Source organism: Falco naumanni, chromosome 14 (genome assembly GCF_017639655.2).
Source record: "Falco naumanni isolate bFalNau1 chromosome 14, bFalNau1.pat, whole genome shotgun sequence".
Taxonomy (NCBI): domain Eukaryota; kingdom Metazoa; phylum Chordata; class Aves; order Falconiformes; family Falconidae; genus Falco; species Falco naumanni.
The window spans coordinates 2,084,390-2,098,801 of record NC_054067.1 but is presented as its reverse complement, the minus strand read 5'-3'; the positions used below and the strand labels follow the sequence as shown (position 1 = coordinate 2,098,801).

At 43.8% G+C, this 14,412-nt stretch overlaps 1 protein-coding gene across 2 annotated transcripts in view; it reads right to left on the bottom strand.

Annotated features, from left to right (window-relative positions):
- ARHGEF9 (Cdc42 guanine nucleotide exchange factor 9) overlaps nt 1–14,412 on the bottom strand; it is a 221,944-nt gene that overhangs the window by 173,046 nt on the left and 34,486 nt on the right. For both annotated transcript variants that reach the window (XM_040614135.1, XM_040614134.1), the window contains exons 3-4: nt 10,066–10,213; nt 7,323–7,432 (exon numbers count right to left, since the gene is read on the bottom strand). In XM_040614135.1, the coding sequence (XP_040470069.1) occupies nt 7,323–7,432; nt 10,066–10,213 (258 nt within the window). The remainder of the gene's footprint in view (nt 1–7,322; nt 7,433–10,065; nt 10,214–14,412) is intronic.

The window sequence follows — 14,412 nt, the reverse complement described above, 5'->3', positions numbered from 1 at the left end:
AGAGACTGAAAGAGATTTATTAGGGGAATTATTCTTTATATTCTGTGTGGTCCATTAAGAGATGAAGTTTCCCCTGATTCGTCAAAGAGCTCATTGCAGGCTGCGTGATTTCACTAATATAATACCTAGCTTCCCTTTGCAGCTCCTCATTCTGTTAATTTTATACTCATCATTCTCCAAGTACAAGCACTATGGTGGGTTAATGGCCCAAGTTTAATTCAGGTATGAAAACCACTGTAATTCCATAGGACAAAACCAGGGACAAGATTAGAATATTTATTCCTATCTGTGGTACTAGGTAGTGGCAGTTTGATACCCAAACCCTACTTCAGCTTCTTGATTTCAAAGCACAGAGCAAAATCCAGCCAAAGTAACTGCACCTTCCCTGCAAGTGCCACATTTCCACATGCCAATCAAAGCATCACAGCAGTGTGGCTATGTGCACTGTATTTGTTTTTTATCAACACATCCCCTCCACATGACACGAGTATCATCAGATTAGATAGGCTGAGGAAAGGAACAGAAGGGATGGTCCCAAATCTTCCTTCCAGGCTGTCAATGGAAACAAATCAAGGGCTTTGGACACAGCATGGTATTGCACACAGCTCACAACACCACAGGAACCTAAGAACAGCCCTCCCACCATCACACTGCAGCTCTCCATCACTGGAGCCAAAGGGGAATTGCCCTTGGCCATGTCAGTCTGATGATGCAGTGAAGCGCTCTGGACCTCATCTCTGAGAGTACAGGGAGCCACATACATGGTAACTCCTTCCCCTTCATTCCTTGATGAGTTTCTGGATGTATTCACCTAGCCAGTGACCAGTGGCTTCAGCAGCACTTCTGTGTGGAAGATGCATCTCAGAATCACATCTTAGCGGCTACACAAGAGTTTTTAAAGCTACGTATGACCTGTGCTTTTGCCTCTCCCTCCCAAATTTAGCTCCCTTTCAGCTAAATACAGGTGACACTGCAGTGGCCTTGAATCACAAATGCAGCCAGAGCTTAGGAAGCACTACAAAAGCATTTGTTCCAATATTTACTCAGAGATTTTTCATGCTACACCTACCACGGACTTCAGTTTATTGAGAACATAGTGCACTGGGGAAGGGCAAACCACACAGACTATATACTGCTGCCAAGCAAAATGTCATTAAGGTTTTAGCAATGCAACACAAATTGAGTTTACATTAAAGCTTCTTTTGTATGAACCATATCCCAGAGTGAAACAGTGACAGAGCTGAGCAATGAGTTGAAGCAGAGCAATCAAGGTAGAACTACTGAGCAATAGGGAAAAGGCACTATTCCAAGCTGATATTTAAGATGAGGATAGAGAGCTTAATTTGAACTTTAGAAGAGGTAATTATGTACAGTCACCATTATACATGCATCTAATACTATGTGGGATGCAGTACCTACCACCTGCAGTTGCACAGAAAACACCCCAAGGTCCAATTGCACCAAAGACCATCATGAACTGGAAGCTGAGATTCTTCTTAATACAGGCTTACATGTAACCTCTAAACAGCTGAGAACCTTTTCTAAGCCTGGAACTTCAAATCTCTCTCTTGTGCTACCCAGAATTCAGAAGTTCACCATTTCATTATTTCAAGTTTCTTCCTGGATGGATTCATACTCACTGAAGCCCTGTCTGTCCCCAGGTGTGGTGGATGGTGGAGAAACACCCATGCTATGGCACTCTTGGTGTAACACCAACAAGGCTTATGCCCCCCAGCACTGCTCTTACAAAACCACAGCACTCTCTAAATGTTATTTCTAAGCAAGACAAAATAACCAGAGCATGGTAAGTTTGTAAGTACTGCTCACTTCTGGTACTAGGAATCCTAAAGTGCATTTTGCACTAATACTCACTGCAGTCACTGGGGAACAAGTTCAAAGCACAGTCCATTCATGCGAAATGGATGCAAATGGGTTTAGGGATGACCTAGAGTTCACCGGAGACTATACACATTCATTCAATGCTCTCTGTGCTCTGACCAGTTCATAAACTAAATCGGATTAGACACATCAGACCTCAGGTGCTTAAAAGGCTGCCCACTGCTGCAAACCCCACTAATTCAGACAGCCTTGCTGAGCACACTTCACGCAGACAGATGGGGACCATATATGCATTAGAAAGTGATGAGGCTCTGAGACAGGGGCATCAGGATCTGTCAGCCTGGACTGAATTGCTGTTTCCTCCTTGAATGAGCAAGCTGATATTTTTTTTTATATATATAACAATACTGCACAGAGTTTTTCAGAACTTGTAAAAAAAACTTATAAATGCCTAAGAGTGGCTTCATGGAGGAAAGCAATGGAAAAAACTACAACAAGATTTCAGAGCACTGTTAAGTAGAGCAGCATAGTAAGTTTATCAAGATATAAAACAACCTCCCCCAAAAAATATACAGATCAGGCATAGCCTGCCAGCAGAAGTACTGAATTAGGGAGAGAGATTCAAAGAGCATGTGTTTTCCTGGCAGCCCTCATATGTGCATATAAACCTCTCGTAACCACCACACTGATATTTAAACTAATTAGCACTAGGAAAGCCATGGGACTATGCTTTTCTATCAGCCGATTCACATGGACAGAAGGACTGAAAAATGACAACGATTAAATACAGCTCACGTACCAGAATGCAGCAGTCCATGATCCTGCCACACCCCCTTCCTCCCCTAAGTAGCAAGGCAAGAGAAATATGGTGCAGGACACATTTCACATAGAAAAAAAAATAACCCTACTAAACAAAATGCTCACTCAGCATTACGCTATAAGATAAAAATAGAAAGCAGGAGAGCTGGTACTGAATATCAAGCAGTGTTCCCTATTCATTGCAGAACAGCGTGAGCAAGAGAACCCAAATCAACCTCTCCTTCACTCCGTTCCCTTCACTCTTGTTCTCCTGGACGCTGCACATTGTTTGAATTTCCTGTTACTTATAAACACACCAGTGGGGAATTAGCTTTGGGGAGCTGTGAACTCATACATCCACCATCATTGCAATGGCAACGCCCCACCAGCCTCTGAAAACAGCTCATGACTTAGAAAGGAGAAAGGACAGACTGGGTTAGTGGGCGGTTGTGAATATTCAACACTGTTACACAGCTGGACTACCTATTAGTAGTACAGAGGATGTCAAAGAAGCTGGCTTTCATGCAAAGCTTCCATTCTTATTAATTAGATGGTGGCCTCCTCCATCATATACATTTAAGTTTTATACATCCTCCATCATATACATTTAAGAGCACACAGGGCATGAAAGGGGAAAAGTAGCAAGAGCACAGGATTGTTTACAATCATCTTTGCTAAGCTAAAAAATTTAAATCTCTAGTCACAGATAAGATAGAATCAACCCACACATGCCTCCACACACTGAGAGGATGGTTCTGATTTTAGGATGGGCTGCACCTCCTTCTGGAGCATGTCCCCACAGCACTCGCCTATGGAAAGAGCTGAGACGACTTGGACTGGACAGCAAACTAGAAGCAACAAGTGCCTTCATAAACAGCAGCAGAGGTGGGTGATTTGGGTCAGAACAAAGTCAATCCAGGATGGGACTGTAATCCTCTGCTTCTGGCATCCAGACCATAAAGCATCTCCCAGAATTGCTCTGGGGCTAGAGAAAGTAACTCCTTTCTCCCCTTGTCCATTGTCCCCAGGGATCAGCCATGTCTCACCTGGCAGAACCTGCCTGAGGGTAAATCACAGAAGCGTGACAGATGCCAAGGGCCCTGTTCAGAGCTAGGGCAGCCTTTCAAGTTACTCTTTGGTGTTTCAGGAGTCTGCTGCAGCAAAGCCACATTTTTGGGCACCTTGAGGTCCTACACAAGTTGGTATCAATCGTGCCAAACTGGTCCCATAAACCCAAAGGCTCTAAGTGACCCAAGTGCTAAAATAAAATGCTTTGCACACAAACTGTTTCAATTCAGAGTTTTTTCCAGGCTGAGAAGTGTACTTCTGGAAAAAAAAAATACTGAAAGCTTTTAAAAGTTGCCTCAGTTTGACCCAACTTACTTTTCTCCTGCTCCTTGAAATTAGGAGAGAAATAAAAAAAAAAAAACCATTGCATGGCTCTACATGTACCACCCTCTAGTGCTTCAGTTTTCTTATTCTCACCTCACCTACAAAGCGGGAACAATAAACCTTACCTACTCCATAGAAAATTCCTAAAGCTTGTGCCCAGACTTGCAGACACTCACTTGTTGGGACAGCTTGGGAGTGACTGACAGAAGAAGAGAGCCATGAGCAGTAAGAAAACACACAGGTTTGTGCATGCTCATGTGCACTCCTAGGATGAAGGTGAGATGGAGAACAGGATTAGAATCTTGCCCTTCTATCCTTTCCTGCAACCACCACTTACTTTTGCAAGTGCCATCCCTGCTTTCTGAGCAGATGGATCAAGATGCAGCCAGCTGCAAAATGATGGATGCCATTACCAGATGTGACAAACAATAGTGACAAACAGTGGTCTTGACAAGGGGACTTCCTCCTTGGGCTTAGGTTCAACCTCTCAGCCCAGACTTCTGGGCCAACATGTAGTTAAGAGATGCTGTTTCTAAATCACATATACAACTCTAGCCAAATAAAAAAAAGAGGAAGGGGAGGGGAGGGGAGGGGAACAGGGGAAAGCTTTCTTGCCAAAATCTCCACATTGCACAGAGCAAAGAACAAGCAGCCTCCAAGGGTTCACAAGGCAGCTGTATTTTTGCATGACAGAGTGATACCAATACTCTTTTTGCACAACAACCCACATCTCTCCAAAGGCCAAGATGGCACCAATGCTGCTAAGACAAGCCTGACACTTCATTGGTCTCCTCTTGCTCTCTTTCCACCTCACACGTTCCCATTCAAGATCAGGCTTAGTTTCTGCAGAAGCCTGGCCTCTGGTTTGGAAGTATAAATCACTGTGCTAGCTCTGCCACCCGACTGGTTGTCATCTGTCAATGAACACACCTGACAAGAGATACCCAAGCCCACAAATCTTACCTCAAATTTATAAATCTTTCCAAAGAAGAAATATCTTTCTGGCTTTACAGACCTGTAGATCTTCACTCGGCTTGGGGCAGATGCAACAGATGAATTTTCCAGCACTGCTATTGTAAGCCACATGTATATATTCTACTCTTGCAGTACTTATAAACCCCAGCACAGGCTTCACACCTGCCTGTTTGTTGTAATTCAGGCTGAGCAACAACCTGCCTAATGGCAGCACTGAACAAGTCTCCAAGGGCATCTTGATCAGCACCCAAAACCAATTCTCTGTCCCAGTGATGTACGGGCCTTTGGCATACGTGTGTCAGAGCTGAACATCACACACAGGTCTCTGTGCTCATGAGAAGCTTGCTTCCCTTTCCAGTTCCACTTCCTTCCTAGGTATCACCATTGCAGAAGCAAAGTTTCTTAACTAACCCTTGCCAAACTTGGCAGTATTTTTGGTTTGCTGAAGTTTCATTTTTCTGCTGCCTTTGTAAGGGTGCTTTAATGTCAGGCTCTATTTGTAATCAGAAACAGGTCTCGTTTTATTGAGATGACTCAGAACACAGACCGTTTTTTTTCTCATATATTCAGTAGCAATATTGTGTCAAAATGGAATAGCACCTTGGTTTCCAAGCAGGGCCTGAAGGACAGCTATGGAGGCTGCAAAACATATGGCTCCTCTTAGAAGATTAAGAAATTGCTTGATTAATCAAGGTAGACCAAACATATCATGCACTGGTCAGCACCAGATCCTGAACATAGAAATGGTTTATATGAATAACACACATGATGACACTCTGAGGTAGGGCTTGCAGACTGTATGAGAGGATACTTCATTGCTGCAACAGCAGCTCTGCAGTAGCCTGCCTTTATTCTGGCCCTGAGGACAAACAACTCTATTGGATTTGGATAATTTTATCTTCCAGGAGCTTAAATGTTCAGCATGCCTTAACTGAAACAGCCTTCCTGAGACAAAGGTAGCAGTCTACATCTGGGAAGTAAAGTAGGACCCAAAAGGGAAGGTAGAGAAAAGGAAGGGCTGAAATCCTTGTCTATATATCCTCTGGCTTGTATCTCAGCCCACAAAAAATCAGGAAAGAGAAGTGATGCAAGATGGCATTCCAGAAAGTCACAAGTGACTGAAATACCAGTGGTCCATCCCTGCACGTGTTCCCTGGAAGCCAATACCCAACACAAGCAGGCTGGAAAAGTCAGTCTCACTTAATGCCACCTTACTGCTTGTATGATGGAAAAAGAGACACAGAGGCCAGGCCCTCCCCTCCCTGGAAATCATATTTCAGGAAGGCAGCTCATCAGGTATCAAAGGGAAAAATAATACAATAAAGGACTGGTAAGGAAGGGCAGTAACAGGGAGGGAAAAAGCCACTGAGACACAACTGCAGAAGGTCAGTTCCCCCTCTTTATTCTAGCAGGGAAATTCCTGGCTCCCAGATCATCCTTTGTTCGTGTGCCCTAGAGGAACAAGAAGGGCTAAACCTCTTCTGCCTTCTTCACTAGAAGACTCTTCCTGCATCACATTAGATGCCAGCTAGCAAATCTATTGGGTTTTGGACAATCCAGAGCCTTATGTGTTGGATACCAGTGAAACCAGACTCATAAATAACACAAATCTGAAACAAGACCATGGAATAACCAAGGTCTCCATACTTCAAACACACAACACAGCACAGATGAAAAACAACCGCCCAACCAAGCAAGGAAACATATCAGACAAATGGTACAATTTTTGCCATTTTTTCTGAATTTTTCCCAGAAATAGACATGGACATCCTCAGGCCCACAACAGCTTTTACTTCCTCTACAAGAGGAACCATTCACAAAAAAGGAACAAAGCAAATTGTGCCTGTATTTGCAAAACACTTCAGGAAAGAATCAGTGATATGAATTTGTCACTGATATGGTGCTGGCAGCAGTACCAAACCCAAAGGTCACATGATTAAAGAGGAAACAAAAAAAAATTAAAATCACCAAAACCACAGAGTAAACCTATATAGGTGATCTGAGACATCACAGTTCCCTCCACCTGCAAGGAACATTCAGCCAAAGAAATGGGAGGCCCAATGCCTCTGTTAGACCATAAAGCCTCCAATATACATTGAAGGGAAACTAGTCTGGGGCAAAGGATAATACACCTATTCTTTTATTGCTACAAAATGACTCTAATAAAAATCCCTGTCTGTGGCTGAAGGAACCACAGACTCAGAAAGCTGTTAGTAAAGCATATTGTTAATAAAGCATATTATTAGTTACCAAGGCTAAACATGCAGCAGGTAAATACTACCCCTGCAGCAGGCAGAGGCATATTTCAAACACCTTACCCTACTGATTTGCAGCTTCTCAGCTCCAGGCTTGAAGAGGTTCCATCGACGTCCACCGTTCCTGCAGTTCCCGCGCACCTTCAGAGTCTTTGAAGCCTGTTCGTTCTCAGCTGCCAGGATAAAATCCACAGGAAAAAAAAAAAAGAAAAAAAAAAGGAATGACAAAAGATAAATGCTGTGCTTTAGCTCAGGCTGGGGGCGGAGGCTGTTCTTTTAAATGAAAGAAACAAAATTGTTTGCAAGAGACTCATTCAACCTCTTCTTTAGAAAAAGAGAGCAGAGAGTATATTTAGGTGCTTTATTCAGTGCTCTTGGGATACAAGAAAAATAGTGCAGCTTGGGTACTACAAAAACGCAGGCACAAACTAAGAGCCCAGAGCCAAATTCAGAGGTGGTGTAAGCAGGTAGGGTCAGACAAGCTGGGTGTGGAGCCAGAATACTCTCCCAGGAGCACCAAGCAGCACAAGCACCTCATCTGCATGCACCAGTATTAAAAGTGCAATAGCTGCTTGGGTCATAACTGCTAACAGCACCCCTGCAGTTTGGACCTGCAGAAATCCCAGCTTTACAGTTGCTGTGGTCCATATGATGCAATGCCTTGAAAAAGAAACAGCTCCTCAAATTTATGCAGAAAACAAAAATGGAAAAGTCCATAAAAGCTGTTTTTCAAAGAAACTGGGCTACTTCTCACCCCAAGCATTTCAGGCCAATCCCTCATAGATACAATTCTGATCCAGCTTTAAGCAAGCAATCCCATTTACACCAAACCTCAGCCTGGCCTTACAGATGGTACATACCCAAGCACAAAACAGCTTGTAAAGAAGAGGCAAATGGTGGAAGAGAGCTGGCAATTCACATTTCAAAATTAAGCTCTACTTTTTTCTAATCAACCCAAATTTTCAGCTCCCCATCCTATCCCTCCTTTTCTGGGGTGAAGCTGCCGTTCTGTGTGAGACTGGGGTTTTTCCACCCACATTTGGCAAGGTTAGATTTTAATCCCTTCTTCTGTTAGATTCTTCATGTCCCCTACCCTGGAGTGACAGCCACTGGGAGGAAGGAAACGGAGCTGAGTACCACTCATGTGCACCCACAGCAGCTGCCAGCACAGGCTCCTGTCAGCAGGTGCATGTGGTCCAGGCTGCGCACATACGTGTGCCTGGGTATGCATACACACACCCACGGGTGTTCCCATCCCCTGGAGGCTCGTCACCCTGCTCATGAAGAAACACATTGACAGAAAACAGTGAAATTCTGGAATTCTTCCCTGAAAGATGCACAACACTAATTTTCTTTTTCCCAATGCACCTTTAACCCAGGCAGAGGTTTCAGACTGTGTCAGTCCTGAGGGGTTTAAAACCAGATAACAAAGGGTAAATGGTCCCAGGCTTTGGGAGAGTGGAGATCCACAGCCCAGCTCCTAGGGTTCAAGTCACTTTTACTTACCAGGGTAAAACACACACACACACACAACATGCTCCCTGCCCCCACATCAAATAGGTGGGGACCCTGCTGCAGCCCTGGCATGGCTGGGTGGGCAGCAATCCTGATTTTCTTCCAGCGTTGCTGGGAGAGAGATTGCATTGAGACCTATTTCCTAAACACGATGCTGACGCAGGCAGCCTGCTGTTATTTTTAGCAACACGCGTTTCACTTTCTAGACTCGCAGAAAATCAAGCTGTAGTGCAAGTGCCGATTATAGCAGGAGGCTGCTACCAGGCTCCAGAGGCAATGTGCCGACATAGTAGCACTCAGGAGCGACGTGCAAACACAGTAATGCTCACATTGAGAGATGCATGTGTTATTCCCCACGTGCTAGAAACGTGTGCACCCCGACAGAAGAACCATCAATTAAAGAGGCAGCCACTTTGCCTTTTCCTTTCTAGTTCTTAACCCTGATGTGCTGCCACCACCCATTAACCACTTGGATCCCTAGCATGCTCCCGAGCAATGCCAGCACAGTCTGGCAGCATTCCCATACTTGCCCATTGCTAAATCACAGGATTCCTGGTGTCAGCAGCATCCCTTCAGGAAACAATTTCCTTACTCTAATTATCAATCTTTTTAATTAGAGGTTCAAAGAATGATGTCATCTATTCAACCACCAGCCTGTTTACCTGCCAACACAAGATCCTTCCAGCAAATACACTCTGTAGTGTTCTCCCTAGCGTCATTTTGAGCAGGACAAATGCAGAGGATAGCTCATCATAGCCTTTGGCTTACGAGATGCTCTTCTTGATCAGGAAGATTAACCAAGCGCAGGAGAAAAAAAAAAAAAACTTCACTTCTTACTGTGTTTCCAAACAAACATCAGACTTGAGTTGTGCTCTCAGTATCCATCACCACTTGCCACCTCCAAATGTAAGTACTCACAACAAAGGCTGCTAAGAGGACAGAAAGCCAAAAGGAAACTACCAAATGAAAACTCACACAGAAGTTGCTGAACAGCTTTTACACCTTCTGTGCCTATCTGTTCATCTTCTCGTAACTATATGGACTATGTTCGGAGACATTAAAAAGAAAAAAATACCCTTATTTCATAAATACACTGCATGCAAAAAAGAGTTTATTAGCTAGCAAGAAACTCCCTAGCATGAGGCTATCAGAGCTCCCTCACCTGGCTCCTGGGTTGTAAGAAACATGGATGCAAGCCTCATTTCTGACTTTTCAAATCATATTGCCCTTGGCTTTCTTTACAGGCAAAGACCAGAAAACAAACCTGGGACAAAAACACAAAGCTACTCACCACGTCTTCTGAGCAAGTGCTGCATGCGCCCTCCCACCTGGTCCAGCCCCATTGGGGTGCTCTGGGAGAGGGGTTCGGAGCGACATCTCTCCACAAGGACTTTGAAGGGTGGCGTTTGTGGGGACGGTTGAGAAGGATGAGACATCGGCTGGCAAGAAAAGAGTCGGAGAATAATTTTACCAATATGTGTCAAACCTCAGACAAAGCAATCACAGAACATATAATAATACATACAACTTTCAGGACAGTGCAACACACTTTAGAGTTTCTCACTGCAATCTGCAGCTTCATTTTTTTTTAACTGAATGGTTAAGACTTGCTGGCTCTGGTGTTGGAGTGCCCCAACTCTGACCGTATGGGACTCATAGCTTGAGCACAGCTCATGGCGTGTAAGTCCAACAACTTCCAGTAGCACTTCGCTGCTAAGGCACTTCTGAAAGTAACATGTAATGGAGATGTCTGCTTTCTGCACAGCATTTTGTCTACTCTCACACCACCAAGTCCCAGAAGGAGCACAGACAGGGAGTGAATTAGATGGTGCTGAGGACCCAGTACTAGTTAAAACATTTTAGGTTGGCTTCACAAGGTGCAGTGAGGGCTGGCTGCTTTCTAAAAGACAGCAATCCAACTATCAGAGATAACTTGGTTGGCAGGATGGGGCCTCACCTGCCCGCCCCATGCCACAGTGCCTAAGCAAAGGTCCAGGCCAGGTCTGGAGATGGTGGCCAGGGTCAGCTAGATTTCAGATCATTAGGCACATTTGTGGTGATGAAGCAGATCCAAAGTAAAGCAGGTGAGTCAGTTTACACATCAAGGGCAGACACAGCCCTGTGATCATCAAGCAGACCTATGGTGATGAGGCAGCTTCAAGGTCAAGCAAGGAAATCAGGCCCCAGGTTGGTGTCTAGCCCAGCAGGGCCACAGCCAAGCAAAGGCACAGCTATGGCCGAGCAGGAGACCAGAACTCCTCTCATGTGTCTCAAGAAAGGATTGAGTGCTTAAGGTAGAGCTTAAATGAGTGGCCAAGCCCATGGGCATGGTGTGGAGGTCTCAGGTGAAACTGCCTAGGGTCACTAAGAGCAATTAATGCATTCAATCACTGAGAGGCAAGCAGTTGGGAGTCTGCTTCAATAGACACTCCTGAACTGAACTACCAGATGCATCCTTTGGTGGCCTACAGGAAACAGCAAACTTAAATTCTGGATTTTTTTTCCAGCTATCAGTCACCACTGGTCTCCATGTACAGCCATGCTCCAGAGACACATAAGAAGTGGAAAATGGAACAAAACGGTTTTTCAGAAAGACTAGCACTTGAAGGACATAGTCATGGAGTAAAGTAACAAGTTTGCAATGGTGAGGTTTAGGAGAACAGTCTGTTTATGTGTGTGCTCATCCAGCAGCGTAATAATAGGATCTGCCCATGCAGATATAAAATGCCTATATCAAATACAAATAAAAAAATAAAACAATAGGATCTGCCCATGTTATTATAAAAATAAAAACTACAAGTTCTTAGAATAAAGCTGGGATACACATAAAAAACAACTCCTGCAAAACTCAACAGTCTTTCTGATAAAAAGATCTATGTAAAAGTGAATTAAATTAGTAACAGGATGTCATCTTCCTCATTCCCAAAAATCTTAACAAAACACTCCCTTCCAGGTACTTCCAGAGGTCATATAAGGTCTTTTCCAATTCCATAAACAGAAGCTTACAGATGGTCTATGAAAAGGACAGGCGGTGGATAAACGTAACAGCATTGCTATTATTGCTGTGCTGCTGGAATCACTGGGAGGCTACAGAGAACCTTCTGGAGAAAGGAAGGACTCTTCCATGTATAGATGGACTTGAAGCGCTTTGGTCAAATACATAACCACAAAAGAACATATCAGACCCATGGACTGTCCTCTTTCAAAAGCAGAGCCTTGCACCACTTAGCTGCTAACAAATGTCTAATACAAATGCACTCACCCTCCTGCAACCCAATACCTGTAAAATCAAGTCTCTTTATAAGCACAGCTGTTTTTCTTTCACAATGCTTCCCACCAACCCTACATCTTTTCCTGGTGGTTTCTGGTATGACTGGGGATATGTACCTAGCTGCTTGCATATGCTCTCTAATGTTTGTAGCACCTACTACCACAATTTTGGGGTTGTTTTTTTCAATTATTATAGTGTGCCTCATGTCCAGGGAGAACACAAGTTACAGCCCTTACCAGGTTTCAGATGGTCCAAATGCAAGCACTGGGCAAACCACAGCACTTCAAAGAAAACTGGGACCTTATTCTCTGCAAATGCCCAGATATGTTTTTAGCAAAACTAAAACAATTATTTTTCCTGAAAGATTCACAGAGGAGAAAGCAGAAATTATCACAGCAGTTCCTCTGGAAGCTGACCGATAACAACTGCTAACAAGACAGTGGTCAAACACCCCAGTTACATCTTAACATTTGGTAACATTAATCCAAAGAACGAATTAGCATTTATAGCTAACTTGAGAAAAACACCGGAGTTTTCCTCCGTTTTGGGTGGCTCCAACTTTTATTATTCTATTTCAGGAAGAAAATATCCTGAAAGAGACAGCTAGTACAGCAATACTTTGCCAAATGGAATTTTCTTTTTTAGAAAAATCACAATTCAAACTCCTACTTTACATCTTCTGCTCTGTGACATGTGAAACCCTGGAAGTCTTGTGTATAATGTAGAGTCAAAAAATCAGCAGAAAAATCAGTTTACAAAGGTCAGGAGAAGAAAACAGGAGGTGCTCCTCACTGGAAGGCTTCTAGCCTTAATTAAGAGACAGATCTGTCATACTTCCATGGCACTGCTAATAATGGGGTGCCTCATATGGTTTAGTGTATCTGTCCCCAAGACTCCAGCAGCCCCAGTTTTCACTGATGTGCTGTTCTCTTACAGATGAAGAACAAAGCAGACAGGGTATAATTACCCCAAAGGCACAGTGAGAGTCTGTGGATGAATTAAGGCTTGATCCTCACTCCCTACTCCCAGCACTAGCCCTGTGTCCAGTGACCCAGTATGCTTCTCTGGACTGGCTAACAGCTGGGAGGAGGTAAAAGCCAAAGAAAACCTTCCACCTAGAGAAGCTGTGGACACATAGACCCTTTAGCGTATAGGCCAGCAATGCCCAGTGGTCCCCATTCATACCACTACTCTGACGACACCAAAGATGGCAGGAGGGGGCCTGTTGTAAATTTGAGGCTGGAAACTAGATGAAGGCAAGACCCAAAAAGTATTTTAAGAAAAACACGTGGAAATCTGAATTAACTATGTGTTCAGTGGCTGGTTATATATACATGTAAAGCCTATCAGCTTTGCAAACTAAACCTGCCTTTCCCTGACAATGCTAAAAATATGTTTCCCAAAAAAAACCCTACCCCACTATAGACAGCACTAAATATGGGCTTTAATTCAAGATTTTGCTAGCACCTCGTGGTTATTAAAAATACAAAAAAAAAAAGAACAGCTTGGAGAGAGGCTTTAGAGGTTTTGTCTCCTCTAAAAATAAGATGATTGTCAGACATAACCACACTAAAAGCCATAAATACAACGCATCTTCATTCTGCAACTAAATCATACCTCACCACAGACAGGAGTACAGGGCTCCTGGCAACAGCAGGATTTGGAAAGTAAAGTACTATTTCTTAATTTGGAAGGACTATGAAGTCTTTTATAAGCACAACTACCAGCAGTAGCTGAGATACAACCCAGTTTACTGCCAATAACCAGGAGATGAAGAGAGTCTGAAGATCAGCTCTCAGAATTACCTATTTCCTGCTTAGTGTCATTCAACAGAGTGGGGAGGGTAAAGACAAATCCAACTCAGCAGTCCCATTTCTGCAGCTGCTCCCAGAATCTTCTGTAGCAGAGAGACAATAAAACAATCTCAAGCTAAAGGTCACTATCAGAACTTGTTGCACATCACTTGCAATTTCTCGTCAAACACAGAAAAAGTTGCTGTATCTTCCTCTTGTGAAAAAGCACTTGCAGCTGCTGCACTGAAGTAAAACTCCAAACTTGTGGGAGGATCTGAGATGTGCCCCAGTTATCATAGAGCAAATCTGCAAACACATCCTCTGGCATGAGCACACTCAGGCAAATCAGTAATCCTGTGCTTCCAGTTAGACCCACCACACAGGGAGAACCTCTCATTTTCCCACACAGAGCAACACAGTGTGCAGCTATTGCACAGAAATCACAAAACCTAGTAACGCCATGAAAGCACTGATCCTGCTCCATCAATATGGGCTGCTCACGCTCTGCAACAGGGAGCACCTTTATGGCACCTGAACAGGTTGGCTCCTAAGTACGGGACCCAGCAGAACAAAC